A 24,626-nucleotide genomic window follows, 5' to 3' on the forward strand; every position below is an offset into this window, starting at 1 on the left:
AGGAGACTTTGGGGGTGCCTGGTTTCACATCTCTTCCTTATGGGAAGACCTTGGGCCTGGGAGACTGGGTCTGGCCCCATCTGATCCTGGGGCAGCCCCTTCCATCTCTGGACCTCAGCTCCCAGAGGTGCCTTGGAGATTAAACGAAACAGCGTGCTGGGAAATGGGGCCAGGGACTGAGCTGCTGAAGCTGGAGCAAAGGAGAGCAATGGGTCCTTGGTGGGGGGTGCAGAAAAGAGGAGGAAGGGGCCTGGGAGGTGGCCATGGCCTCATGACAGGGGTCCACTGAGACCCTCTGCCCAGCTCATGCCCACCTCCCCCACCCCCCCGCCTCACTCCTCCCCTGCAGGGACTCTCACCATCCAGGGAGGGGATGACGGTCTTCCTCAAGGCCAGGACCAGCCCCAGCGGGCACCCGAAGAGGAAGAGGTCAGCGATCTCGAAGTCGAACTTGCCCATGGCCCCTGCGCCGTCCAGCATGGTGGAGCTGCTTGAGTGGCGGGAGCTGGGTTCATTCCTCAGCACGCTGGCGTGGAGGCTGCAGATGCCAGGGGACGAATGAGGTCACACCACAGCCCTTCTCGGGGCTGGCCTGTCCTTAGCCTCCTGAAATAGGCTCCTCAGGGGTCATCAGGCCCAAACGAGGCTTGGCCCCTGTGTGGTCCTGTGAGTGCAGCTGTCCAGCACCTGCTGGGACACCTCCGGTGACAGCAGGTCCCAACCTCTCTAGGGAGCCCACCGCCTTTGGGACAGCCCTGACCAGGATCACGCTGCCCCTGGTCAGTTCTGCTCCCTGATTCTGCCATCCCCACTTCCAGCCCTGGTCAATCTGTTCCCTCTGACTCAAGATGGCCCAAGGCATGTACAAGACCACAGCCGTACCCAACAAGCACCTTCTCCCGGCTGAAGGGCCGTGGCCCAGTCTGGGGATCGCAGGACAAGGGCCGGGGGGCCTCCAGCACCCTCTTATCCATGTTCTCACTTCTGAGCCGTCCCTCTGTCTTAGAGTCCCCGACCTCACCTGGCGGCGGGCCTCACTACCCACCTGGACAGGAAGGCCTGGTGCTGCTGGATGGTGTCCAGCTCGTAGGTGGACGAGTCACTCCTCTTGCGGGGCAGCTGCTGTTTGGGGTCCTCAGCGCCGTTGCTCCGGGGGATGTCGATGTTGCTGCGGCTCAGGTGCCGGCTGCTCTCCAGGGTGCCGCCATGTGCCGCATTGACCGTCGTGCCCGGGGACAGCAGGTCAGTGTCCTGAAACGGCCCCATGCAGGCTCACTGCCCGGTGGCCACTGGCCTGGCCCCCTCTTCAGTGTCCTGGAAGCCGTGTCTGCCCTCCTGACTCCAGGCCCACTGGCCACGGCTCAGCGGCCTCTCACCCAAGCCAGGGAGGGAAAAGCCCTGTCCCTCTGTGCCCCACGGTCCCCCCCAGCCTTCACTCCTGGCCTGGCCTGCCCACGTGGGCCTTGCTGATCTCCCACTGATCCCGCTGCCTCGCCCGGCCTGCCAGGCCATTTGCTAGTCTGCAGCAGAGGGACCTTGGGTGCTCTCTCCTACTGGGAACCTCAGAGGATCCACCCCCCAGGACCAGAGCCTGCTCCCCACAGTGCAGACCCTGCTTCACCGCCTGCTGAAGCTGCCGTGCTCCTAGGCTGAGCCGCGCTGCAGCTGTCCACCTGTCCCACGCATCCACCCCCTGCCTTTGGGCACCTGCGTTAGCAACCTCTGCCCTTCCCTTTTTCCGCAGGCCTCTGGGACGTTTGGAGCCAGAGGGTGACACTCCTCAACCTGGAGTGCCCCCCCTCCGGGGGGCTGGGGGAAGCTAGTACCTGCACACTGGCCACACTGCCCCGCCGGCTGCTGCTCTGACTCTCAGACACCGTCTGGCTGCTGCAGCATAAGGCATCGAACGCCAGGATGCCCCCAACGCAGTCCCCGATCAGGCAGACCTGGAGGGGGAGAGGCTCGGGGGCCTGAGAGCCTGCCCTGCTTGTCGGAGGGCTGGCTGGGGAGAGCCCTGGCCTGGAGGACCAGGCCAGCCCACCCTGCAGGGTTTCTGTCTTCCCTTCCCCCACCCCACAACTCACCTGCCCGTTGAAGGTCACGCCCTCCTGGGACTTGATGAAGTCCCCGTAGGCGAGGTTGGCCCGCTGGATCACTGTGGCAACGGCCTCCTGGTAGTGGGGCGAAGAGGTTGCCAGCAGGGGCAGGGCGGCCAAGGGGATGTGGTCCTGGCTGCTGGACAGACAGCCTTCGTCGTGGCTGTAGGGGCTGAGGCTGGGGGCGGGAGACCGGTCAGGAGAGAGCAGGTGGCCTCAGCTCAGCCCAGCGGGCCCCTCTTCCCTGACCCGAGCATCAGAGCAGGAGCTGCCTGACACCCTGAGAGCCTCAGCCCTGACTTGGCAAACCTCGTGGGGATGCTTTCAGGCCAGGCATGGGGAACAGGGCCGGGGAGTAAGGCCAGTATGTCAGAGGCAGGTCAGCATCCCCACATTACAGATGCAGAAACAGGCTCAGCTCTGGGCCCCGGCCCCTCCAGGACTCTAGGCTCAGCCATCTGTGTAGGTTGTGCCGCCTCCCGGCAGAATAGGCTAGACGGCGGGTTTGGATGTCGGCACTGTGGTCCCAGTACTGTGGTCCCAGTACTGCGGCTGGGGTGGGGGGGGTGTCTCCTGACCCTCAGGGCCAGGGGAGGGGCAGGTGGCAGCGAGCCAGGGCACTCACTCGGAGACGAGGGCGAAGGCAGCGGAGCAGATGGGCGGGCAGGGCACCAGGCGGATGGCCAGGTGGCCCAGGGCGCTGGGGTAGTGCACGCGCATGACGGTGTCGAACACGGTGGCGATGGTGTTGGTGTCGCCCTGCTTGGAGCCGGGGTCCCCGGCGCCCGTGTCCAGGATGGTGCCTCCGTGCAGCAGCAGCAGCAACACGTGGATCTTGGAGGGCGGCACGGCCAGCGGCGGGCTGACCTCGTCCTGTGCGGGTGGGGGGGTGAGCTCCCTGGGGACTCGGCTCCTGGCCGAAGCTTCTGTCCTGCTGGGGGGACGCTTGTGGCGGCCCAGTCACTCCCTCTGAGACCCCGTCTCAGTTCCTCTGCTCCAGGGCCTGGTGCCCCTCCCCCGGGGAGGCCCAGCTGCTTCTTCCCCTCCCCTCTGTGTTCAGCCCTGCTCCCTGCCGGCCTGACGGGGCACAGAGGACAGGGAGGGAGAGGGTCTCTTCCTTCCGAAGCACAACTCCACCTCCCATCTGCGGGCCCAGGCAGGGGCTTCTGGGCTTCCAGCCTTGGGGGGCAGGCAGAGGCTCAGCTCCGTGCGGGCCTTTGGGGCCTGCCTGCCCTCCGTGTGTCCGTGTCCAGATGTCGGTCTGTCACAGGCTCTCTCTCTTTTTTTAAAAATTTATTTTATTTTATTTATTTACTTTTGGCTGTGCTGGGTCTTCATTGCTGTGCGCAGGTTTTTCTCTGGTTGCCGCAAGCAGGGGCTATGCACGCAGGCTTCGTTGCCCCGCGGCATGTGGGATCTTCCCCACCCAGGGCTCGAACCCGTGTCCCCTGCATTGGCAGGCGGATTCTTAACCACTGCACCACCAGGGAAGCCCTCACAGGCTCTCTTAAGAGGGGCTGGGGGGGACTTCCCTGGTGGCGCAGTGGTTGAGAATCCACCTTCCAATGCAGGGGATGCAGGTTCGATCCCTGGTTGGGGAACTAAGATCCCACATGCTGCGGGGCAACTAAGCCCGCGCCACAACTAGAGAGAAGCCTGTGCACCACACCGAAGACCCAATGCAGCCAAAAACCAAACCAAACCAAACCAATCCAAACCAAAAAAATTCTGAGGCAAGCAATTAAAGAAAAAAAAAGAAAGAAAAAGAGGGGTGGCGGGGGTCAGGGATTCAGATTCAGCTTGGCCGCTCAGCCAGCAGCTCTGAGCTCTCCCTCCATCTACATGGGCCCTCCCCCGCTGCCCCAGGCCCATGGCCCCCAGGCCCTGCCATTCCCAGCCTCTAAGACCAAGGTCCTCAAGAGCAGAGATGTCCCAGAGGTGGCATAACCCCAGCATCTTAGAGTGGGGAGGGCAATGCAGGTGTGTCTATCTGAACCCCCCTCATTTGTGAGGAGTCAGCCCTGCTTATGAAGTCCAAGTGAGACTTACACACATCCACCATGGGAATGGAACTGTTCTATCTAGAGACGAGGTGGCCCAGAGACGACAAGGGACTTGTCTAATATCACACAGCGCATCAGTACCAAGCTGGACCGGAACCCAGAGCTCCTGCCACCAGCTCAGTGCTCTTCTGCTACCCTAGGCTGTAGCCCCATCCCCAGGGGCCTCTCCCCATCCCTGGCTTCTGCTGTGTGACTTCTGGTGTGGGAGGCCAGGGCCAGGGCCCAAGAGAGCCACAGGTGAGTACCTGCCTTGCCCATATTATGTCAGGGGCTGAGGGGGGCGGGGAAGGGAGCTGAAGAGAGGGGCCTGTCCCTACGGAACTCAGGAGCAGAACAAGGGGCTGAAGCCATCTGGAGGGGCCATGGGGGGTCAGCTGGCCCTGAACTGGGCACTGAACCCAGGGACTGGCGAGCCCACCGGGAACGGGTCGGGCTGGGCTGGGAGCCTCTGAGCAGCAGAGGGCTTTGGGCGGGAGGAAGGCTGGTAGGTGGTACTGGGCCTGGGATGGAGGCAAGGCTGGGCTGCCTCAGTCCCCAAGAGGGGGCTGGTCATCGGCCGGTTGCGGGCCACAGGGCCTGGGCAGGAATGAACTCACGGCCCAAGGCAGGGTGTGGTCACTGGCTGCCCAGAGCACAGGCCAGGATAGAAGCACCAGATGGTCCCAAAGACTGATCAACACAGCCAGGCGAGAGGCTCATGGAAGGCGCGTCTTACAGCACCCTCCCTGTCACCCAGACGTGGCCCCTAGTCACCTGGGGCGGGCAGGGCTGGGCAGTGCAGGGCTGAGAGAATCCTGCCTGTGCCGGGCTGCTGGGACCCAGCGCTGGAGGCTGGGGACTCTTCAGGGACCCAGGAGGCCGGTCCGAGACACAGCTTTCCTCCCATTCAAACTGCTTTCTACAGGGGCACACCCTGCCTGAGACTCGAACCCCAGTGGGAACAGAGCCATTGGGAGGCGGGGCCTGGGAGCCCACTCTGGAGAGCCAGGGGTCTCCAGCAGTGACTAGGTAAAGCCGTCCTCCTTCCTCGAGCCTGGGAGAAGAGGCTCCGGTTTGGGGACCGTTGCCAGCAAAGGGATCTGACTCTGGATGGCGGTGTCCCAGAACCAGTGCTGGGTCCAAATGCACATCCCCAGGAAGATCCAGAGCCCGAGGCCCCTTCTGCCCCTCCTGGGGGGCCGTCAGAGCTGTGTGCGCCGAAGGCAAGGAGGGGGCTCCGTTTGCTTTATCGCCATTAACCGGCAACTGGGAATCAATTCCCCTCGTTCCAGTTACCCTTCTAGAAAAGCCTGCTTCGACCTCAGACCTCAAAGAGAACCCCAAGAGGAGGAGGGCGGTGCGGATGCACCCCCTCCGCGGTCCAAACTCCCCACGGGTCCTGAGTCCCCAGAGGTGGCGTCTCCACCTCGGGCAGCTAGAGGCCAGAGCAGTGAGGTGACCGCAGTGTGTGACAGCCCCACTCTGCCCCGGCTCCTGCCCCACTGCAAACAGCTCTGACCGCCCACAGGTGGAGGAGGAGAAGGGGCGTGAGCTCCATGCAAAGAACCCCCGAAGCGGACACAAGCGCTCTACCAAGACAGTTTGATTGGACAATTAGCCTCTTCCCACCCCCGGCGGGGCGGCCACATCACTTCTGCCTAGATGACTTTCGCTTCCTCCCCTTCTATCTTTTTTCCTTCAGGGACTTCAGACAAGCTGAGCACAAGGTGAAGATCTGGAATTTACAAGTTTCTCATTCTGCTTTCCAAGGGAGGAGCGGGGTCAAGGCCTTCCTCGGGGGAGCTGTCTGCCGTCCCTACTGGCTCTCAGGGGCATCAGAGGGGCTGGGCCCCAGGCCTCTCTCCAGTGGTGCCCAGGACAGTGTGGACATGATGCTGTGGGAGCCAAGCTCTGCCTCCATGGTCTCCCCCGCGGGACTGGTCCTTTACGCCCTGCCCCCCCTGCTGCAGCCCTGGCCCTCTCCACCTTGGCACCCACCTCGATGATGTTCAGCTGCTCCACACTGGAGGCCACCCTGAACTCGGGGGCGCTCTGGCGGTACAGACCGTCTGCAACACAGAAGCGGTGGGTGGGTGTGAGTAAAGGGGCAGGCCCAGCGGACAGAGGCTGTGACCGTGACAAGCAGGGCCCGAGGTGTCCCCCCAACCCCCCTGGGTGCTTCGGTGCTCCTCCTTAGGAGGCTGTAGCCTGCAGCCCCCAGCTGGTTACCCTGCGTGTCCTCTGGCTCAGGGCTTTCGATTTTGTCCATGAGGTCATTGGAGTTCCACTTGGTGATGTCCTTGGGGAACATTTCCTCTGAATCGGACAGGTCCTCTGGGGAGAAGAGAGAGGGGCTTCAGCACCCTGATCAAGGGCAGGGAGTCAGGGGAGGGGGGCGCTGGGAGGCCTAAGAGTGGTCGCTCTGGGGGCTCCCATGCTTCTCTGGCCCGTGTGGCCCTCCCCACTTGGTTCTATGCTCTCCCTTCCTTAACAGGACGGACACACGGCCACATACTCACGGGGCTTCTGCCTGATGTTTTTCAAAAAATTGTGGTAACTTTCACTTAACATAAAATTCGCCATTTTAACCATTTTCAAGTAGCATTTGGTCCATTCGCAATGCTGTGCAACCACGAGCTCTATCTGGTTCCAGAACTTCTCCATCTGCCCCGATGGAAACCTGTCCCCATTAGCAGTCACGCCTCATCCCCCGCCCCTCCCAGACCCTGGCAACCACCCGTTGACTTTCTGTCCTTATGGATTTGCCAGTTCTGGACATTTCCCATACATGGGATCATACAGTATGTGGTCTTTTTTTTTTTTTTTTTTTGTGGTACGCGGGCCTCTCACTGTTGTGGCCTCTCCCGTTGCGGAGCACAGGCTCCGGACGCGCAGGCTCAGCGGCCATGGCTCACGGGCCCAGCCGCTCCGCGGCATGTTGGATCTTCCCGGACCGGGGCATGAACCCGCGTCCCCTGCATCGGCAGGCGGACTCCCAACCACCACGCCATCAGGGAAGCCCCAGTATGTGGTCTTTTGTCTGGCTTCTTCTACTTCCCATGGTGTTTCTAAGTTTCAGCCACGTGTCAGTGCCTCATCCGTTTTCGTGCTCGAGTCATATTCCATCGTATGGACGGACCACGTCTTGTTTCTCCATGATGTTCCTGACTGTTTTCAATGTCCACAAAACGACAGCTTAGTGAGAAGTGCTGCTATGAACAGTTCCATCCATGACTTTTTTTTTTTTCTGCTTTTCTGAGAACTTTCACCCATGACTGCTGGGTAGGAAGCAGCTATCTGGGCTCTGCCGTGGCTGGTCCCTCCTCTGTGGGTCACTGGGACAGTTTCCCCAGGACACTGCGGCTCTGGCATCTCCTGCTCTGCTGTCTCTTCTCTTTTCCAGCTTTTTCTAAAGTTTCTACATTAGATGTGTCTTTGCCTCGTATCAGGGACACAGAGCCAGGGGGGGCTCAGCCTCTTGGCCTGGCTGGAGGGCAGTGGGAGTATGGGATGCCCCAAACACCCTCTCTAACCTCAGGGAGGCCCCAGGTGCAGAGGCTGCCTCAGGAACCACCTGCCTCCCTTTCCGGGTCCCCACCCCAGGGCCACATCTGCCTCTGTCCTGCTGTGTGCCTGTGGGCAAGTCCCTGTCCCTTTCTGAGTGCGTCCCGCCTTATAAACTGCAAACCTGTCTCCCTGTACCTGCCTGCTGGCCCCCTTACTTCCTCAAGAGGAAAGGCAAGGTACGAAGCGAGGACGTTTGGTAGGTGCATCTCCCCAGCACAGGTGGGTGATTTATCCAGCTGTTTGCTGTGCTTATTCTGGGATTCGCGGGAAAAAGGGTACTTCATGTATTTTCTACTTGTTTGTATTTTCTAAGGTTTCTACATTAGGTGTGTGTTAATTTAATCATGAAAAGACAGTAATTACAAACATTAGAAGATGAGAAGAAGTTATGCTTTTGTAAAGCTTCTTAGGGAATTATTATTATTATTATTTTGGCCACACCGCATGGCTTGCGGGACCTTAGTTCCCTGACCAGGGATTGAACCCAGGGCCATGGCAGTGAGAGCACCGAGTCCTAATCCCTGGACCGCCAGGGAATTCCCTTTGGGAATAAATTCACATATGGAAAAAATGTCACCGTCTGATTTTAAATCCATTGTGGGGGGGTTCGAAAGAACAGTCCCAACCTGCCAGACCCTGTGCACATTGATACCAGGTTAAGGTGAGTGTGAGACCCCAGACTCCTGGTGGCTTCATCTCATCCTGCCCCTGCCCCCACGTGCTGCTGTTCAGCCAGAACTTTTCACAGGTAATCCCCACCTTGACTTGCATCCCCTGCAGCTCTCTCAGACCCCCTCCCCTCCCCCTCTTGGGAAGGCCCGTGTGCTCCAGGGTGCCCGCCTACCGTAAGCATCAAAGAACTCATCATCCGAGCTCTCGTCTGAGTCCCGGGCGATACTCTGCATCCTCCACTCCGAGATGCTGTGGCGGGAAGGACTCGCTGGAAGGCAAAACCCCAGACTGACCGACCACCCAGCAGCACTGGGATAAACGGGCGGAGGCGGGCAGGTGCGATGATGCTGGAGTAGGGCCAGGAGGGCTCAGAAGGGGATGCAATGGAGAAATGAGGGCTCTGACGCATCTCCCAGCCCACCTGGCACAATGCAGTCCTGTCCCGGAAGGACGTGGATGGGGGAGGGTATCAGGGATGAGGCCAGGATGTGCAGTCACCCAGGCTTGGGTCCACTCCTATGCCCTAGACCTGATCTGCTCAGGAGCGAGGTCCCCTCCCTTTTTTTTGCCGCACCACTGCGTGGCATGCGGGATCTTAGTTCCCCGACCAGGGGCCGAACCCGGGCCCTGGCAGTGGACCGCCAGGGAATTTCCAGGAGCGAGCCCCTTCAACTCTGCCACGGCGGGGCTGACAGACAGGGATGCCCGGCAGGGGCGGGAAGTGAGATTAAAGGTATCGATGCGTGTGTCTCCATGGGTCCCTTCAGCACAGCACAAGCCTGGTGTGGGAAAAGCTGGATTTGCGGGAGCGGGTGGGACTCCTGGTGTTTTAGACAAAGTACACCGAGTTTCCCCAATAACCACCGCACTTTCAAGTGAGTTCCAGAGAAAGGCCTTTCTGAGTATCTGAAGCCTTTCAGGGTCCTTTGGCCTGGCTGCTCCCTCAGGCGCAGAAGCCTCTCCTGGGTGTGCTGGGTGCAGCGCACCCAGACCCCCCCACCCCGCCTTGGAACCCTGGCTCAGAGCTGCAGCCGGCTGGGTCCCAGGAGGGGCTGGGAGTGGGGATCCCACGTGGCCAGCCTGCCTGTCTCAGCTGGGCTGTGTGGGTGAGTCTGGGTGGGTGAGTCTGGGGGAACCTGCCAGGGTTGGGGCAACGCCCTGGGCTTCACTCCGAGGCGGAGGCTACAAGGAGGTGACTAGTTCTGAGTCCCACAGGTGTGGCCCGCAGGTCCGAAAGCAAGAGTCCACCTTCAGAGTTCGCAGTCCCCGGCAGAGGCACGGGGCTGCCCAGGCAGGGGCAGTCGCCGGGGTGGACGAGCAGAGGGCAGGGACACCTGCGGGGACAGAGTGCGCTCACCTCCCCGCTTGGACGACCGGGACGACTTGGAGGACGTGGACCACTGCTTCTTCAGACCCCTGCCCGCCAGGGGCTCCCCACCGCTGCTGCTGGGCTGCGGGGGCTCCCTGGGGGCCTGGGCCTGGGGGGCCTCGTCCTTGGCCAGCTCCGCGGCCCCCTCGTCGTCCTCACTGAACTGGGCCATCTTGCGGGACAGCATGAGCTGCGCCTCCTTCTCCAGCTCCCGGATGTTTTCCATGTTCAGCCCGTACCACTCGTCCTGCCAGCACCAGGCCTGCCGGTGGGCCCTCACCATCACCTTCCGCAGGCCTGCAGGGGAGGGAGCGAGAGACAGAGCCGTGTTAGAGCCCCCGGGGACTCCTAGGCTGGGAGGTGCCCCGTGGTGCAGGACAGGCTCTGCCCCTCACCCACTGCGTGGCTTCCAGCAAACCACTGCCCTCGTGCCCGTTTCCCCATGTGTAAATGAGGGGTCCGGCTCACAGATGGCTTCACAAGCTCACGGTGGCTCTGTAACTGGGGTACTGGGGCTTCCCAAGGTACTGTGTCTGCTCAGAAGCCATGCTGAGTTTTGCGGGGGGGGCGGGGGGGAATTCCTGCCTTGTGGGGAGCTGGAGAAGGACTTCCTGAGTGTTCCCTATCTCAGAGTCAAGGACACTTCTCTTGTCGAATTTCCCACGGGAAAGTCAACCTCAAGTTCGAAGCACGTTGGTCCTTTCTTTTTTAAACAGAATATATACACATACGATATAAAATAAGATATAAAATACAATAAAGTACGATATATAGGAATATATCATATATAGAAAATAAGATGGAAAATAAGATACTTTTAAGGTATAAAGAACAGAAGAACCACAGGGACAGGAAGCAGATGGGGGCCCGCCTTGGGTGGGGATGAGAGTGGGGGTGATTGCGAAAGACTCTGGGGGCATGGAATGTTCTAGAACTGTGTGCACTACTCTGCAAACACACTCAAGCTTACGGAACTCAAACTTCTCTTACAACAGATGCAAAATCAGGCCTCAATAGGCTGCTTAAAAACCATTAAGAAGAAATAAAGCATTTCCCCCCCGCCCTGCCGCCACCACCCATCGAGGGAGTAGACGTGACCAGTAACACGGAGCCCACGGTCGCCCTCCCAGACGCATCTTCCTCCCGCCCTGAAAGGGTCCATCCTGAATTTTGTGTCTGTCGCTTGCTTTTCTGTCCGTGTTTTTCTATACAGTATGTTGGGCTGGCCTACATGTTGTTGACATGTACATGTACATGTATGTGTCATGCTGCATGGATTTTTCTGCCACTTCCCCTTCCTGGGTGAGTTGCCGGTATGCTGCCGTATGGTATTTATTTGTGTGAAATACCGTATGGTATTTATTTGTGTGAAATACCACATTTTATTTATTCTTTCTCCTGCCAGCGGGCCTTTGGCTCACTTTCATTGTTTGTCCATTTTGCTTTTATAATCCTGCTGCTCTGAACATTCCGGAACGTGCATTTGAGTTTCTCCAGCGGGGCAAACCCGGAAGGGTCATCACTGAGTCTTCCTCCTGCTTTCCTAGAGAAAGCTGAGCGGCTTCCCAGGTGGTCCGGCCCTTCCTCGTTCCCAGGCTGGTCTCTGGCGACCCTTCCTCCGGGCTCACCTCCCGATTCCCACTTGGAGCTTCGCTCAGGCCACTCGGCCTCCCCAGCCGTCCTTTCTATATCCCTTCATTCCCAAAAGCCTGCCTGGGAGAAACTCCCTCTCACCCCTGCTCCTAGGAGGGTGCCGTGGCCTCAGGCACGCCACCCTCAGGGTCAGCCAGCACCCACACTGGACAGACCGTCTGATGAGATGTGATGCACAGACGAGGACGGCTGGGACGGCAGATCTGGGTTCAGACCCAGGGCTGGCCCTGGGCTTCCTCCACTGCAAATGGGGGTTGGAGGGGGTGACAGTGGCCACCCTGCAGGGCCATGGAGAGCTGATGTGACCCCTGTGAAGCATACCATCAGTGCTGTGACTCTGCTCATGGCTACACAGTCACCCTTGCTCTTGGAGTGAGCAGGTGTCTGCCTGGGTGCCACTCCTGGATCATGAGTCTTGGGGCTAAAACCAGGCCCTGGGCACTGACCTCTGCCCTGACTGGGGGGCAGGGAGGAGCCCGGGTTGGCACTAGCTCCTTCTAGAACCCCTGGGCATCTGCTGTCCCGTTCCCTGGGCACCTGCTCTGGGCCAGGCGGGCGTGGGTGTAGGACAGGAGGATGTCCGAGACGCTCTCCCCTGGGACTTCCAGCCCAAAGCGGGCGGCAGTGCCGGGGCAGGGCCTGGGGTCTGGCCTTGGGGTGCCGAGAGGTGCTGTGAGCAGCAGGGGGGCAGTCCCCTGGGGCTGCTCCCCCACGGTGGGTGGACATCACGTGTTACAAATACCATCGAGTCCGCAGTGTCTGGTGCAGGCGTACACTGCCTGTCGTCTGTAGGCGCTCGGCAAGTGTTTATATGGTCAAGGGAAACCAGGTGGGTGGCTGCATGTGGGCCTCGGGGGTCGCCTGTCCAGAGTAAGACAGGCAGATGCAGAGAGAGAGGGCGGGCAGACAGGGGCACACAGACGGAGAGGCCGGGCGCGCTCACCCGTGTCGTGGATGAACCGCTCGATCTTGGACTGCATGCCCCAGTAGCGGAACTCCACCTTGCAGAGCTTGTAGGCGCACATTATGGGGAAGACCTGCTGCTTGTACTCCTCGATCCAGTTCTCGGACAGGGGCCCCCGCTGGGTCTTGGTCGAGTAGAACAGCTTCGGGTCCTCTTCCGTCTTATACTCGTTGGGGGGCACGGGGTCCTTGACGATGTCGATGAAATCTACGGGGAGACCCCGTGAGTGACAACGTCTGCCCCAACCTCCACCCCACCCCTCCCCATCCAGTCTCCTCGCCATGTCCCTGCCACCCCCAAATCCTCGTGGGGCCCCAGGCCTCGATGTGCCACGGGGCCCGACGTGGGGGTGAGGACATCGTTCTGGTCCACCCTGACCCCGAGCTCCCCCGCCCTCAGGACCTGTGGCTCTCCTTGTTGCCTTTTCAAATCATTTCAGCAACCCCCCTGTTTTGGGCACACTTGCCAAAGCGGATAAATAAGGTGATGAGCTGGAGAAGCGTGGGCGAGATGAGGATGGAGGACGTGGGATGCGGCGGGGGCGAGGAAAAGAGTAAAGCTTCCCAGAAAAGCTGGCGTTTCAGCTACAGGAGCAGAACTGTGAGGCCAAGAACGTCCCAGAATGTGACACTGAACCAGGAGGTGGGGGAGTTTGGGGAACCACCAGGGTGTCCACGTGGGTAGAGGTGATGGGGATGCAGCTGGGCACATCCGCCATCTCTCACCAGGCTTTGTGCCCGGCCGGCACCCTGAGGGCAAGTGGCCCTACAGGTGAGCTTTAAGGCGGCTGGCCTGCTGGGAAGCCCCTCCCAGACAGATCAGCAGGGAAGAGTCCGGAAGCCATGTCTGATGGGCCCAGCAGGAGGCGTCGGGCCTGAGACGGTCCAGGATGTGCCTGAGAGTGGGCAGCAGATGCCATGGGGCTGGGCGCTTGGGAAACAGCACTGGGGGCTGGTGGGACCTGGGTGAGGGGCGGGACAGTGACTCTGGGAAGGACCACCTCTTGTCACACGGCTCCTCCCCCAAGTCAAAGCCATCCTGCTGGGCTGGCTCCCCGAGGTGTGCACGTGGTAGACGGGCTTGCATGCCAGTGGCAGACCTCAGGACAGGGTCTGTGGCTCAGAGACTCCTTCTTTCAGATGTGTGGGGACGACGGCACTTGGGGGGGCTCTGCCCCGACCGGGCCCCGGCTGTCTCGTCTCCCTGGCTTGCTGGCACTGAGTCTGGGTTGTGGTTTACAGACGCAGGCGTTGGCCCGGCCGAAACTGGTGACTGGTCAGAAGCAGCCCGAGGGCAGCAGGATGTGGGGAGGGATGCACATCCTTCCTGGAGCAGACCACGTGCCCAGCCCGCTCAGGCAGGCAAAGGCCGCGAAGGGGGGGGCTGGGACTTAGGAACCATGGCAGGAGGCCTTCGGGGGGAGCCTGCAGCTGGCCTGACAAGAGCTGCCAGAGGGCCTGCGTCATGCTGGGCCCTTCCTTCCTGTTATGGGTAGAATGTGTCCCCTCCTAAACTCATTCATTGGAGTTCTGGTCCCCAGGGCCTCAGAATGTGACCTTATTTGGAGACAGGGTCTTTAAAGAAGTCATCTAATTAAAGTGAGGTCATTAGGGTGCACTAATCCAATATAACTAGAGTGCTTATAAAAAGGAGAAATTTGGCTCAATTAAAAAATAAATACACCTGAAACTAACACAGCATTGTAAATCAACTATACTTCAATTAAAAAAAAAAAAGGAGAAATTCGAATACGGACATGCACGCAGAGAGAACACCATGTAAAGATGAAGGGAGAGATTGAGGTGATGAGTCTACAAGCCGAGGAAACGCCAAAGATTGCCAGCAGCCACCAGATGCTAGGGGAGAGGCCCAAACCGATTCTCCCTCAGGGACCCCAGAAGGAGCCAACCCTGCTGACACCCTGACCTTGACGTCTGATCTCAAAACTGTGAGACAAAAAGTATCTGTTGTCTTAAGTCCCTTAGTCTGTGGTACTTCGTTCTGGTAGCCCTAGGAAGCTAAGGTATCTCCCAAAACCCCCTGGGGCCTAAAAACTCCGGCAGGAGGGAGGAGTCTCAGGGGACTGCCCTCCAGGCCTCTGAGGCCGCCTGGGAGTTCATCAACACCCCTCCAACACCAGCCGTGCACCCGTCTGGGAACCACAATGGCTTGCTCCTACGGGCTTGGGGCCTGTTGAGGTGCGGCTGGTCCACAGATGTGTCTTGTTTGGGTGGCATATTCACAAAGATTTTTAATTAGTTGTCAACATTTAGGAATTGGAAGATTTCACATAAAAACCCTGATTTCTGGCCTCGCTTGAAAGAGAAGATTTAACAAATGGGGCCTGTTTCCCACATGGCATAGTCAGCTAGAGGGGAGTAGAGCAGAGGCCGCCCACTGTCAAGGGGACACAGGCCCCATCCGGCCTGCTGCACTCACGCATGGCTGTCAGCCTGATGTGGCCCCCAAGCACATGCATGCATTTCTGGGGATGGGGACACTTCGAAGGGATGAAGGGAAGGGGCTTGAGTGGGCAACACACGTAGCCTTAGTGGGCACATCAGGGAAGTGGGGCCGAGGAGACCCATCCTTCCTGCCCCCACACCTCCGACCAGGCTTGCTTGGACTCTAACCTCCCCGCCCAGGACAGGAGCTGGTCTGCAGCCTGCCAGGCCTGAAGATCAGGGGCAGAATCAAGGGGCCCACGGGCGGGGAAACCGGGAACTCAGCCCTGCAGGGCTCCTGCCCTTCCCGGAGTTGGGAGCGTCAGGGTAGACGGTTACCGATCGTCAGCTGGTTCTTTTCCACAGGAGACAGGCTGAACACATTGGGGTTTTCTCCAGCATCAGTTTTATAAAAGGTTTCGATGTCAATGGAGAATTTCTCCACAAAAGGGCAAGTGAACCTGCGGGGGAAGGAGAGTATCCATCAGGACTCGAGCTTAGCGGTGTAGGCGTGGGTGGCTGGGTGGAGGACGAGGGCTGGAGTGGTGGCCAAGACGCGTCTGTCCTGTCCAGCTCCTGGACCTTCACCTCGTCCCAAGAAGAGCCAAGTCCAGGTTGGGGGGAGGGATGGGTTTAGGGGGAAGAGGGAGTTGTTCCGGGAAGCTGCTGGCAGCCCTGTGTCCACGTGTGTGAAGCGTGGTGTGGACTCAGGCACAGAGAAGGTGGCACGCTGCTGAGTCGGCTGAATCTGGACCAGCGCTTCGTGTGACATGCCACCCTGTCCCCTATCCCCTAAGAAACCAGGTGTGGCAACAGGGAAGCAGCCCCTCTCTCTTGACTGGAGATGGGCTCAGAGGAGGAAAGTGCTGCTGGGAAGAGGCATGACTTGGACGGATCCTCCAGCAAGCTCCAGGCCCTCGACGACCTGGGGAAGGAAGCCCCAGGAGATGCATGGGGACTCCACCTGCCCAGCAAGTGGGCGGCCAGCTGGGAGCGGCCCCCGATCTCTTCTAACGAAGCAGTGCTCAGCTCTATTGGGTGGGGTGCAGAGTGAAGAGCCTCCCTACCAGAGGGATCCAAAGAAAGCCCTGCTCAGCATGGTTTGTTATAAAACATCATCATAGTCGCTGAGGGTCTCAGGGTTGGAGGGAATCTCTGGGCCATCTGGTCTACCCTCAGTTTGTGTTTCTTCCCAGCTGGTGGACGGTCCTGCATTCCCAGGCGAACGTTAACGTGAGTCTGTATTCCCTGAGCCTTCCCAGATGGCAAAGGAGTCTCAGATGGCCCTCGCTGGACTCAGGCCTTCCTGGTCTCCCCCACTGGCAGGCTAGAAGGCACCTAGGGGTATACCCTTCCCTCTCCTGCCTGTTCTCTGAGGGGGAACCTGGGGGACCTTCAGGGTACCACTCAGAACGGAGGCTCAGCTCCCCAGAAGCCAGGGCTCCCTGGGGTGTGGGGATTGAGCCTGTCTGGGGGGCCAGCACCAGCATCTATGCTGCAGGGTTGCTTCCCCAGCAGACAGCACAGAGGCTGAGGGCAAGCTCACCTGGTTCGGGTATAGGGGTAGGCGTTCCAGGACTCCTCCACCACCCGCAGGGCCGCCTTGGGCAGGATGGAGCGGAACCAGCTGGGGATGTGCATGCCCACATGGTACACCTTGTGTGTGTACTGCCCGGAGCCACCAGGGCCGTCCGTGTATGGCCGGTTCTCCAGGATCTCCACGCCACTGCCTTCACCGAACGTCTCGTTACGGCTCTTCTTCTGTGGGGACAAAAGCATTAGCGATGTGTGGGTCCAGAGCACTCTGCAGAGGGGGAGGGGCTTAGGAGGCTGGCCGAGGGTGCGGAATGGGGGGTGGGGTCTTGGCCAACCAGGCTGGCTCCTCCTGTGTCACTGCAGGACACCGCCGCCCCCCCACCGCCCCCACCGCCGGCCCCAGCACTCATGCAGGAGACTGAAGGGGCCACGGTTCCCTGTCCGAGCCCAGCACTGCACGTGCAAACTCCTCCGTTCTGACTCCTGAGTGTCGGGACTGAAAGTGTTCCCAAGGTCAGGAACAAGATGAGGATGCCTGCTTTCTCACCTCTAGCCAACATTGTACTGGAGGTTCTAGCCAGAGAAATTAGGCAAGAAAAAGAAATAGTAAGAGGCATTCGAATAGGAAAGGAAGAAGGAAAACTATCTCAATTTGTTGATGACACACCCATATACAGAAAAACCTAAAGAATGCCCCCCACATCTGTCAGACCTAATACACATATTCAACAGAGCTTCAGAATACAAAATCAACCCACAAAAGCAAATACGGCAGAAAGGAAATAAAGAAATCATTTCCATTTACAAGAGCATCCAAAAGAATAAAATACCTGGGAAGAAATTTAACCGAGGAGGTACAAGACTTGTACACAGGAAACTATAAAACATTGCTGAAAGAAATTAAAGAAGATCTAAATAAACGGAAAGACATCTGTGTTCACGCACTGGAAGATTTAATATTTGTTAAGATGTCAATACTCCCCAAAGCAAGCTGCAGGTCCAATGTAATCCCTGTTGAAATCCAATGGCAGTTTTGGTAGAAAGGGAAAAACTGATCCTAAAATTCACATGGAACTCCTAGGGCTCTCAAACAGCCGAAACAATTTTGAAAACAAAAAGGAAGCTGGAATGCTCACATTTTCCGATATCAGAACTTGCTATAAAACTATAGTAGGGGGACTTCCCTGGTCGCACAGTGGTTAAGAATCCGCCTGCCAATGCAGGGGACACGGGTTTGATCCCTGGTCCGGGAAGATCCCACGGAGCAACTAAGCCCGTGCGCCGCAACTACTGAGCCCACCTGCCACAACTACTGAAGCCCACGAGCTCTAGGGCCCGTGCACCACAGCAAAGAGTAGCCCCCGCTCACCGCAACTAGAGAAAAGCCCGCATGCAGCAACGAAGACCCAACGCAGCCAAAAATAAATTTAAAAAAACCCCACAACTACAGTAGGGACTTCCCTAGTGGCACAGTGGTTAAGAATCGGCCTGCCAATGCAGGGGATACGGGTTCAAGCCCTGGTCTGGGAAGATCCCACATGCGGCGGAACAACTAAGCCCATGCGCCACAACCACTGAGCCTGTGTGCCACAACTAATGAAGCCTGCACGCCTAGAGCCTATGCTCCACAACAAGAGAAGCCACCGCAATGAGAAGCCCTTGCACCACAATGAACAGTAGCCCCCACTCGCCACAGCTAGAGAAAGTCCGCGCGCAGCAGCAAGGACAAACGCAGCCGAAAAAGATTCATCCACCTGTTGCGGGTGGTAGTAGCTCTTTAAAAAAAAAACAAAAAAAAACTATAGTAATCAAAACAGTATAGTATGGGCATAGGACAGATCTATGGAACGGAGATGAGAGTTTAGAAATAAACCCACAGATCTATACGCTATACATATTGATTTTCAACAAGGGGGCCAAAACCATTCAATGCAGGAGGGAAGAGTCTTTTCAACAAATGCTGCTGGGACAATTGGATACCCAAGTGCAAAAGAATGAATCTGCACTACTATCTCATGCCACATATCAAGATTAACTCAAAATGGATCAAAGCCCTAATTGTAAGAACTAAAAGTATAGAACTCTTAGAAGAAAACATAGGGGCAAATCTTCATGACCTTGGATTTGACAATGGTTTCTCAAATATGATACCCAAAGCACAAGCAACCAAAGAAAAAATAGCTAAGTTGGACTTCATCAAAATGAAAAAAAAAACTGTTGTGCATCAAGGGACACTATCAAGAGAGTGAAAGGACAATCCACAGAAAGGGAGAAAATTTTTTGTAAATAATATACCTGATAAACGAATTATATCCATACAATAAAACATGATTTGGCTGTAAAAAGGAATGAAGTACTGACACATGCTACTACATAGATGAACCTTGAAAACATGCCGAGTGAAAGAAACCAGACACAAAAGGCCATATACTATACGATCCCATTTATATAAAATGTACAGAATAGGCAAATCCAGAGAGTCAGAAAGTAGATTATTGGTGGCCTGGGGGTTGGGGGAAAATGGAGAGCGACTTCTTTATGGGATGATGAAAATGCTCTAGAATTGTGATGGTTTCACAACTCTGTGAATGTGCTAAAAGCCACTAAACTATACACTTTAAATGTGTGAACTGTGTGGTGTGGGACTTACAGCTCAATAAATCTGGTATAAAACAAAACAAACAAACAAATAAAAACCAACCTTGCCTCTTGTACTCAACTAAGATTTCAGAGAGATCAAACACGAGTGAGAAGGGGCCTCGGAGACACTGCCCGGGAGACGTGATGCCTGGGTCACCTCCAAGTGTCTTTCTGCCACGAACGTCCTTCCCAGGGTCCAGAAGCTCAGGTTTCTGCTTCTGCACAAAACCTCGTGGTCAAGGTGCTGGTGACTTTAAGCCCAGCATCTGTTTCCATGGTGACATGACAGCATCACCAAGGCCATCTTCGGTCAGCTTCCTGAACAGCAGGTGCACATATACTCACACATGCACACACCTGAGTCCTCGCACACGTACACAGGCACTCCCCACAGCACTGCCTCGCCCTCGGGGCACGAACCCTCTCTAAGGCACAAAGACGTGATCTATCTCCATGGCCAGAGACACTGAGTCCCCTTCAGAAAAACAGCAGACCCTGGTTGAAGCCACAGATGGAGTCAGAGCAGGGACATGCCATTCCTTACTCTTTAAAGGAGCTCCTGGAATGTGGCCCAGATTCTGTAATGAAAACAGCGACCATTTCTCAGATGCTTTCCAAGATCCCGCCTCTTACAGTAGCTTCGTTTATTAGCAGTTGTGCTAAGCGCTTGGCCTGCGCTTTCTCATATAGTTACTGCAATGAGCCCTTGAGAAGACTGCAGGACTACTATCACCCCCAAGGTACAGATGGGAAGGTGGAGGCTCAGAGAGGCCGAGTGACCCGTCCAAGGTTACACAGTTACCAAACCGCAGAGCCAGGACGAACTCAGACCTGTTGGATTCCAGGGCCCGCTCGCCCGAAGCAGTGAGCGTCTCAAGGAAAACACCTCGGGACAAGGTAGGTGCTGATAAGCAGTTATTGAGCAAGTACAGAGACTGCAGTCCTAACCCTGTGGCCAACTTTCTCTCATCCTGGACAAGTTGCTTCTTGTGTCTGGTCTCAGTTTCTAAAACTATAAGTGGGGATGGGGCTACCTGTCTGCCCAAGCCCCAGTGTAGTGGGTTAAAGGCCTCCCCCCCAAAATCCATATCTACTGAGAATCTCAAACTGTGACCTTATCTGGAAATAGGGTCTTTGCAGATGTATTGATAATTAGTTAAGATGAGGTCATCTTAACTTAGATGGATTAGACAACTTAGGCTGGGCCCTAAATCCAATGAGAAGAGATCATTATAAGAAGAGAAAACAGAGACACAGACACACACAGAGGGCAGGCAGCCATGTGACAACACAGGCAGAGACTGGAGTGAAACAGTTTTAAACCAAGGAACGCCAAGGATTGCCGGCCACCACCGGAAGCTGGGAGAGTCAAGGGAGGATTCCCCCCAGCGCCCCAGAGCCTTCAGAGGGAGTACGGCCCGCTAACACCTTGATTTTGGACTTCTGTCCTCCAGAACTTTGAGAGAATAAATTTCTGTTGTGTTAAGCCATCCAGTTGGTGGCGCTCTGTTACGGCAGCCCCAGGGAATGAAACACCTGGGGTGCTGGGTGGCTCAGTGAGAAGAAGACGTGCAGGTCAGAGGGGTCAGGGCACACGGAGTCTCTGAGGGCTGAGGTGCGGCCTGCCAGGGATCCGAGGGCAGAGAAGGCACGGGGAAGGCCAGAGAGGGAGCAGGGGCGGGGGAGGGTGCCTCCCACCTGGCCTCACTGGGGCTGCACAGACCCCAGGCCCCAGGGATGGGGGAGGGGAGAAGAGGAGAAGGGGAGTGTCCTGCTCACATCAGAAGCCACAGCCCATCCCTGCCAACCACTCCCCGGAGACCACGGAGACCACGGGCTTGACCTACCCTACCCTGCCCGCACAGGCTGGGTGAAGGCCCCTCCCCCCTCCTCTCCTCCCCTCCCCCATCCCTGGGGCCTGGGGTCTGCAAGGGAGGAGCCTGAGCCGCCAGGGGCCTGGTGCAGAAAAAGCACCGGATGAAGGGGGTGGGGGGTGAAGGATTCAAAGTCCAAGAAACCCCGGCCAATCAGGCAGCTCTCAGAGCTGTCCAGGGTCCTGGCTAAGGTGCTTCTGACCGCTCCCCCCGTTTGCTGGGCACCTCCTAGGATGGAAGGCTCTCTCCCAGCCAGACCAATTTTTCTTTTTTTTCTTTCTTTCCTTCCTTTCTTTTCTTTAACCTTGAACAACATGTATATTGAGTGCTGGTCAGGCAGGTATGAGGCAGTTTGAGACGTGAGCCCATCTTGTTCACAACCTCAGGGAGGAGGTGGCTTGTTCGGAAGGCCGGACTCTTCCTAGCTGCCACCCCAGTTGGTAAGCGGGATCAGTGGGTAATGAACTAAGGTCTTGCTCTTCTTTCCAGAAAAACGGAGCTGCCTTCCTTGACGGACCATCCATCTCGTAAGGCCCAGCTTGGAATGAGGGCCCTCCTGGAGCACTGGCCCCAAGCCCAAGTGAACACTGGGCTCCCAGCCTCCGAGCCCCACTGCTCTGGCCTCTACTCAGTGGGCTGCACACACATCCGTCTCCCCGCAGGCAATCCTGGAGCGCAGAAGCACTTTGTATTCGTCTCTGTAGCCCAGCCCTTTCCCAGGCCGGGCACAGAAAAGTCTGGGGAATTTAACTTAGTTTTCAAAGAGCATTACTGAGGTAGGATTGACATACAATAAACCATCTGTTTGTAAAGGTACAGCCGGTGAGCTGTGATGTACTTTCACACCCACGAAACTGTCACACAGTGGAGATAATGGGCTTGTCCATCACCCCCACGGTGGATGGAGCCCCCCCGGAACCGTGGAGCCAGAGGCGGGTGAGACAAATGCCAGAGCGGGAGCAGAGGAGGCTGGCCTCGAGAGGCACGCAGTGTCAGTGGGGCTGTAGGAGGCATCACCTAGGAGGCTGGGAAGGTTTCACATTAATTGGAGGCATAGATGTTGAAAAAAGCACCTTAATACAGGCGGTGCAGATGGCAGGTGTCTGAGGAGCCCTGAGTCAGAGGTGTTTACATACTTGAAAAAGCCTGGGATAAACTGGAAGCTGAAAGTCAGCCTCCTGGGATCTTGACGCTCCCAGCCCCCAAGCAGAGCTGAGGGCCATCTGCTGTGGTCCAGGGTTAGGGTCCGGGGCTCCCCTGGCTCGGGGAGGAATGAGGAAGCCACAGGACAAACAGTGCCTTTGGCAGATCAGCTGGTCCTTGAACAGGCTGAGAGATTCCCAGAGTGCCCGGCGCTGGGGGGCTGATGCCAGTCTCACCTCTCCCCACTCTCGAGGAATAATTACTGGGTAAGTGGTTCAAGAGGGAATTGAGTGGCGCTTCTGAAGCAGCGTGGAGCAAACAGCCCCCCGGAGAGGCTGAGCTGGCCTTCTGTTCTCTTCCCAGCCAAGCTTCCCACGCTGAGGGCCAGGTCGGACTCAGGATGAGGGTGCAGGCCCTGCCGAGCTCTCCCTGCCCTGATGGCCCAGTGTAACGCTTGCGCGGCCAGGGGCTGCACCGAGGCATCCGTGTACCCAGGAAAGCCAGAGCCAGGCCGGGAGCAGGTTCATAATCAGACCCCCAACTGGGAGGAAAGCTGCCAGGCCAGGCAAAGGGCTGGGGCAGCGAGGATGAGCAAGAGGCTAGCAGAGAAGCTGGGACGGAGACCCCCGTGGGGCAGGACCGCAACGAGCCAGCACCCCAACGAGCAGGAGCTGTGGCCACGTCTGGGCCATGAGGACCCGATCCTGGGTTCCAGGTTAGTCAGGCACTGAGTAGGGAGGCCAGCAACATCTGGGGTGGGGTGATCATCTCTGGTTGGTCACAGGCCCCGGTCATCCTCAAAGTCATTTGTGACTCTGTAAATCAGCCACTTAGCCTAAGGCATGAGGAAAGTGCGTACCTGGAGCCGGGAGGCAGGCTGTGTGCTCTTGGACAAGTCACTTAACTTCTCTGGGCCTTGCACCTTCCTGTCTGTCAAATGGATTGTCATGGACTGAACGTGTGTGTCCCTCATTCCCCCAAATTCATATGTCAACGCCCCAACCTCCAATGGGATGATGCTAGGAGGTCAGGCCTTTGGGAGGTGATTAGGTCATGAAGGTGGAGCCCTCATAATAGAATTAGTGCCCTTATAAAGGAGGCCCCAGAGAGCTCCCTGGCTCCTTATGCCACGTGAAGACCCAGCAAGCAGGTGGCCGTCTGTAAGCCAGGAAGAGGGCCCTTACCGGACACCAAATCTGTCAGCACCTTGATCTTGGACTCCCCAGCCTCTAGAACTGTGAGAAATAAACGTCTGTTGTTTAAGCCACCCAGTCTGTAGCATTTCGTTATACAGCCCAAGATGACTAAACACAAGGATAACATCTGGATCAGTAAGAGGACGGGTGTTACATACAAAGAGCGTTAGTCTTGTCAGTGCTGTGACTACAGTGCGGGCGAGACAATCCAATGCCACAAACATCCACGGCGCGTTGCGTGTGCCCGGCTTCGTGTGCAGAAAAGGAGCCAGAGCTCCAGTGCAATTCAGACACTGGCCAGAAGCCTACTGGGCAGATACTGCTGTGAAGGCCACGGTGCCATCCCACCCTCCACGCCGGTGCTGAGAGCGGCTGTGTGCACGGCCTCACCACCCACCTGTATCATGTACAGCTGGGCAATGCGGTACTCCTCCACGGTCATTGGCAGAGGAATCCGATATTCCTTTATAATCATCTTGGAGTCCAAGCCTTCCCGTCAATGGGGAACTGTGCGTTGGGACTTCTAGGCGAGGTTCCTTAAATAACCATGACAAAATTCACCAAGGACCCCTGAGAGAGAAAGAGAGGACAGGAGAGTCACTTTCTGCAAAAGCTGATGGGTAAAGTACCACAGGAAGGGCCTGGTCTAGACCCCAGGCTAGAGTTCTGGTCTCAAGTCAGCCATGAGCCCACTGTGTGACCCTGAGCCCACCGCGTGACCTTGAGCAAGTTCCCTCACCTCCCCAGCCTCCATTTTCCCTGTTTGCTAAGCAACTGTGTAGAGGACATGTATAAACTCTGATCAGCCACGAGGAAATCAAGGATTGTTATCCTGCTAGCGAGGGCCAGGCGATGGGAGGGCATCGCATCCCCTAAGAGTCAAGAGCATCGCGTTCTTGTTTTACGCAAAGTTCTAACAGCCTGCAGCCTCCGCTCCCCCGTGTTCTGGAGTAGCTGGAGGCCGGCACGGTGACGGCAGCAAGTGATGACGGCCGGCAAGAAGGCAGGACAGACAAAACTACGAAAAACAGACGTGAGAATTTTAAAAATCAGCAGTCTGGGACCATTCGGCGTCAGGGCAATCGGTTCTGCTCCTGTCACCGGGTGCAGGTGGCAACACTGCTTCCTGGCAGGAGATCCCGAGTTATCAAAAGAGGTGACCTTAGGTGTAGTTTCAGTTCAATCCACCGCCAACTGCCTATTGATACCTACTCTATTGCCGACATTGGGCTAGGTCTTGGAGGTAGAAGAGGAAAATCAGATAAATGGGTGGATTGCCCGGCATGGGAATTACATCTCAATAAAGCTATTTAAAAAATAAAAGCAAGCAGGGCTTCCCTGGTGGCGCAGTGGTTGAGAGTCCGCTTGCCGATGCAGGGGACGCGGGTTCGTGCCCCAGTCTGGGAAGATCCCATATGCCGCGGAGCGGC

At 57.2% G+C, this 24,626-nt stretch overlaps 1 protein-coding gene across 9 annotated transcripts in view; it reads right to left on the bottom strand.

Annotated features, from left to right (window-relative positions):
- PITPNM2 (phosphatidylinositol transfer protein membrane associated 2) overlaps nucleotides 1-24,626 on the bottom strand; it is a 144,967-nt gene that overhangs the window by 10,333 nt on the left and 110,008 nt on the right. For 5 of the 9 annotated variants that reach the window (XR_009544390.1, XM_060170800.1, XM_060170799.1 and 2 more), the window contains 14 exons: nucleotides 23,594-23,766; nucleotides 19,064-19,201; nucleotides 16,354-16,568; nucleotides 15,147-15,268; nucleotides 12,343-12,570; nucleotides 9,735-10,043; nucleotides 8,550-8,645; nucleotides 6,347-6,472; nucleotides 6,137-6,207; nucleotides 2,722-2,969; nucleotides 2,085-2,274; nucleotides 1,827-1,946; nucleotides 1,046-1,251; nucleotides 360-538 (listed from right to left, as the gene is read on the bottom strand). Coding sequence is in view for 8 of the 9 variants with exons in the window: in XM_060170800.1 (XP_060026783.1) it covers nucleotides 360-538; nucleotides 1,046-1,251; nucleotides 1,827-1,946; nucleotides 2,085-2,274; nucleotides 2,722-2,969; nucleotides 6,137-6,207; nucleotides 6,347-6,472; nucleotides 8,550-8,645; nucleotides 9,735-10,043; nucleotides 12,343-12,570; nucleotides 15,147-15,268; nucleotides 16,354-16,568; nucleotides 19,064-19,201; nucleotides 23,594-23,671 (2,326 nt within the window). In the remaining variant the exon portion in view is untranslated. Of the gene's footprint in view, nucleotides 1-359; nucleotides 539-1,045; nucleotides 1,252-1,826; nucleotides 1,947-2,084; nucleotides 2,275-2,721; nucleotides 2,970-6,136; nucleotides 6,208-6,346; nucleotides 6,473-8,549; nucleotides 8,646-9,734; nucleotides 10,044-12,342; nucleotides 12,571-15,146; nucleotides 15,269-16,353; nucleotides 16,569-19,044; nucleotides 19,302-23,593; nucleotides 23,767-24,626 lie in introns of all 9 variants that reach the window. The other 4 variants (XM_060170804.1, XM_060170801.1, XM_060170803.1 and 1 more) reach the window with 4 other exon arrangements.

This window comes from Lagenorhynchus albirostris, chromosome 14, assembly GCF_949774975.1.
Source record: "Lagenorhynchus albirostris chromosome 14, mLagAlb1.1, whole genome shotgun sequence".
In the NCBI taxonomy this organism is placed as follows: Eukaryota; Metazoa; Chordata; class Mammalia; order Artiodactyla; family Delphinidae; genus Lagenorhynchus; species Lagenorhynchus albirostris.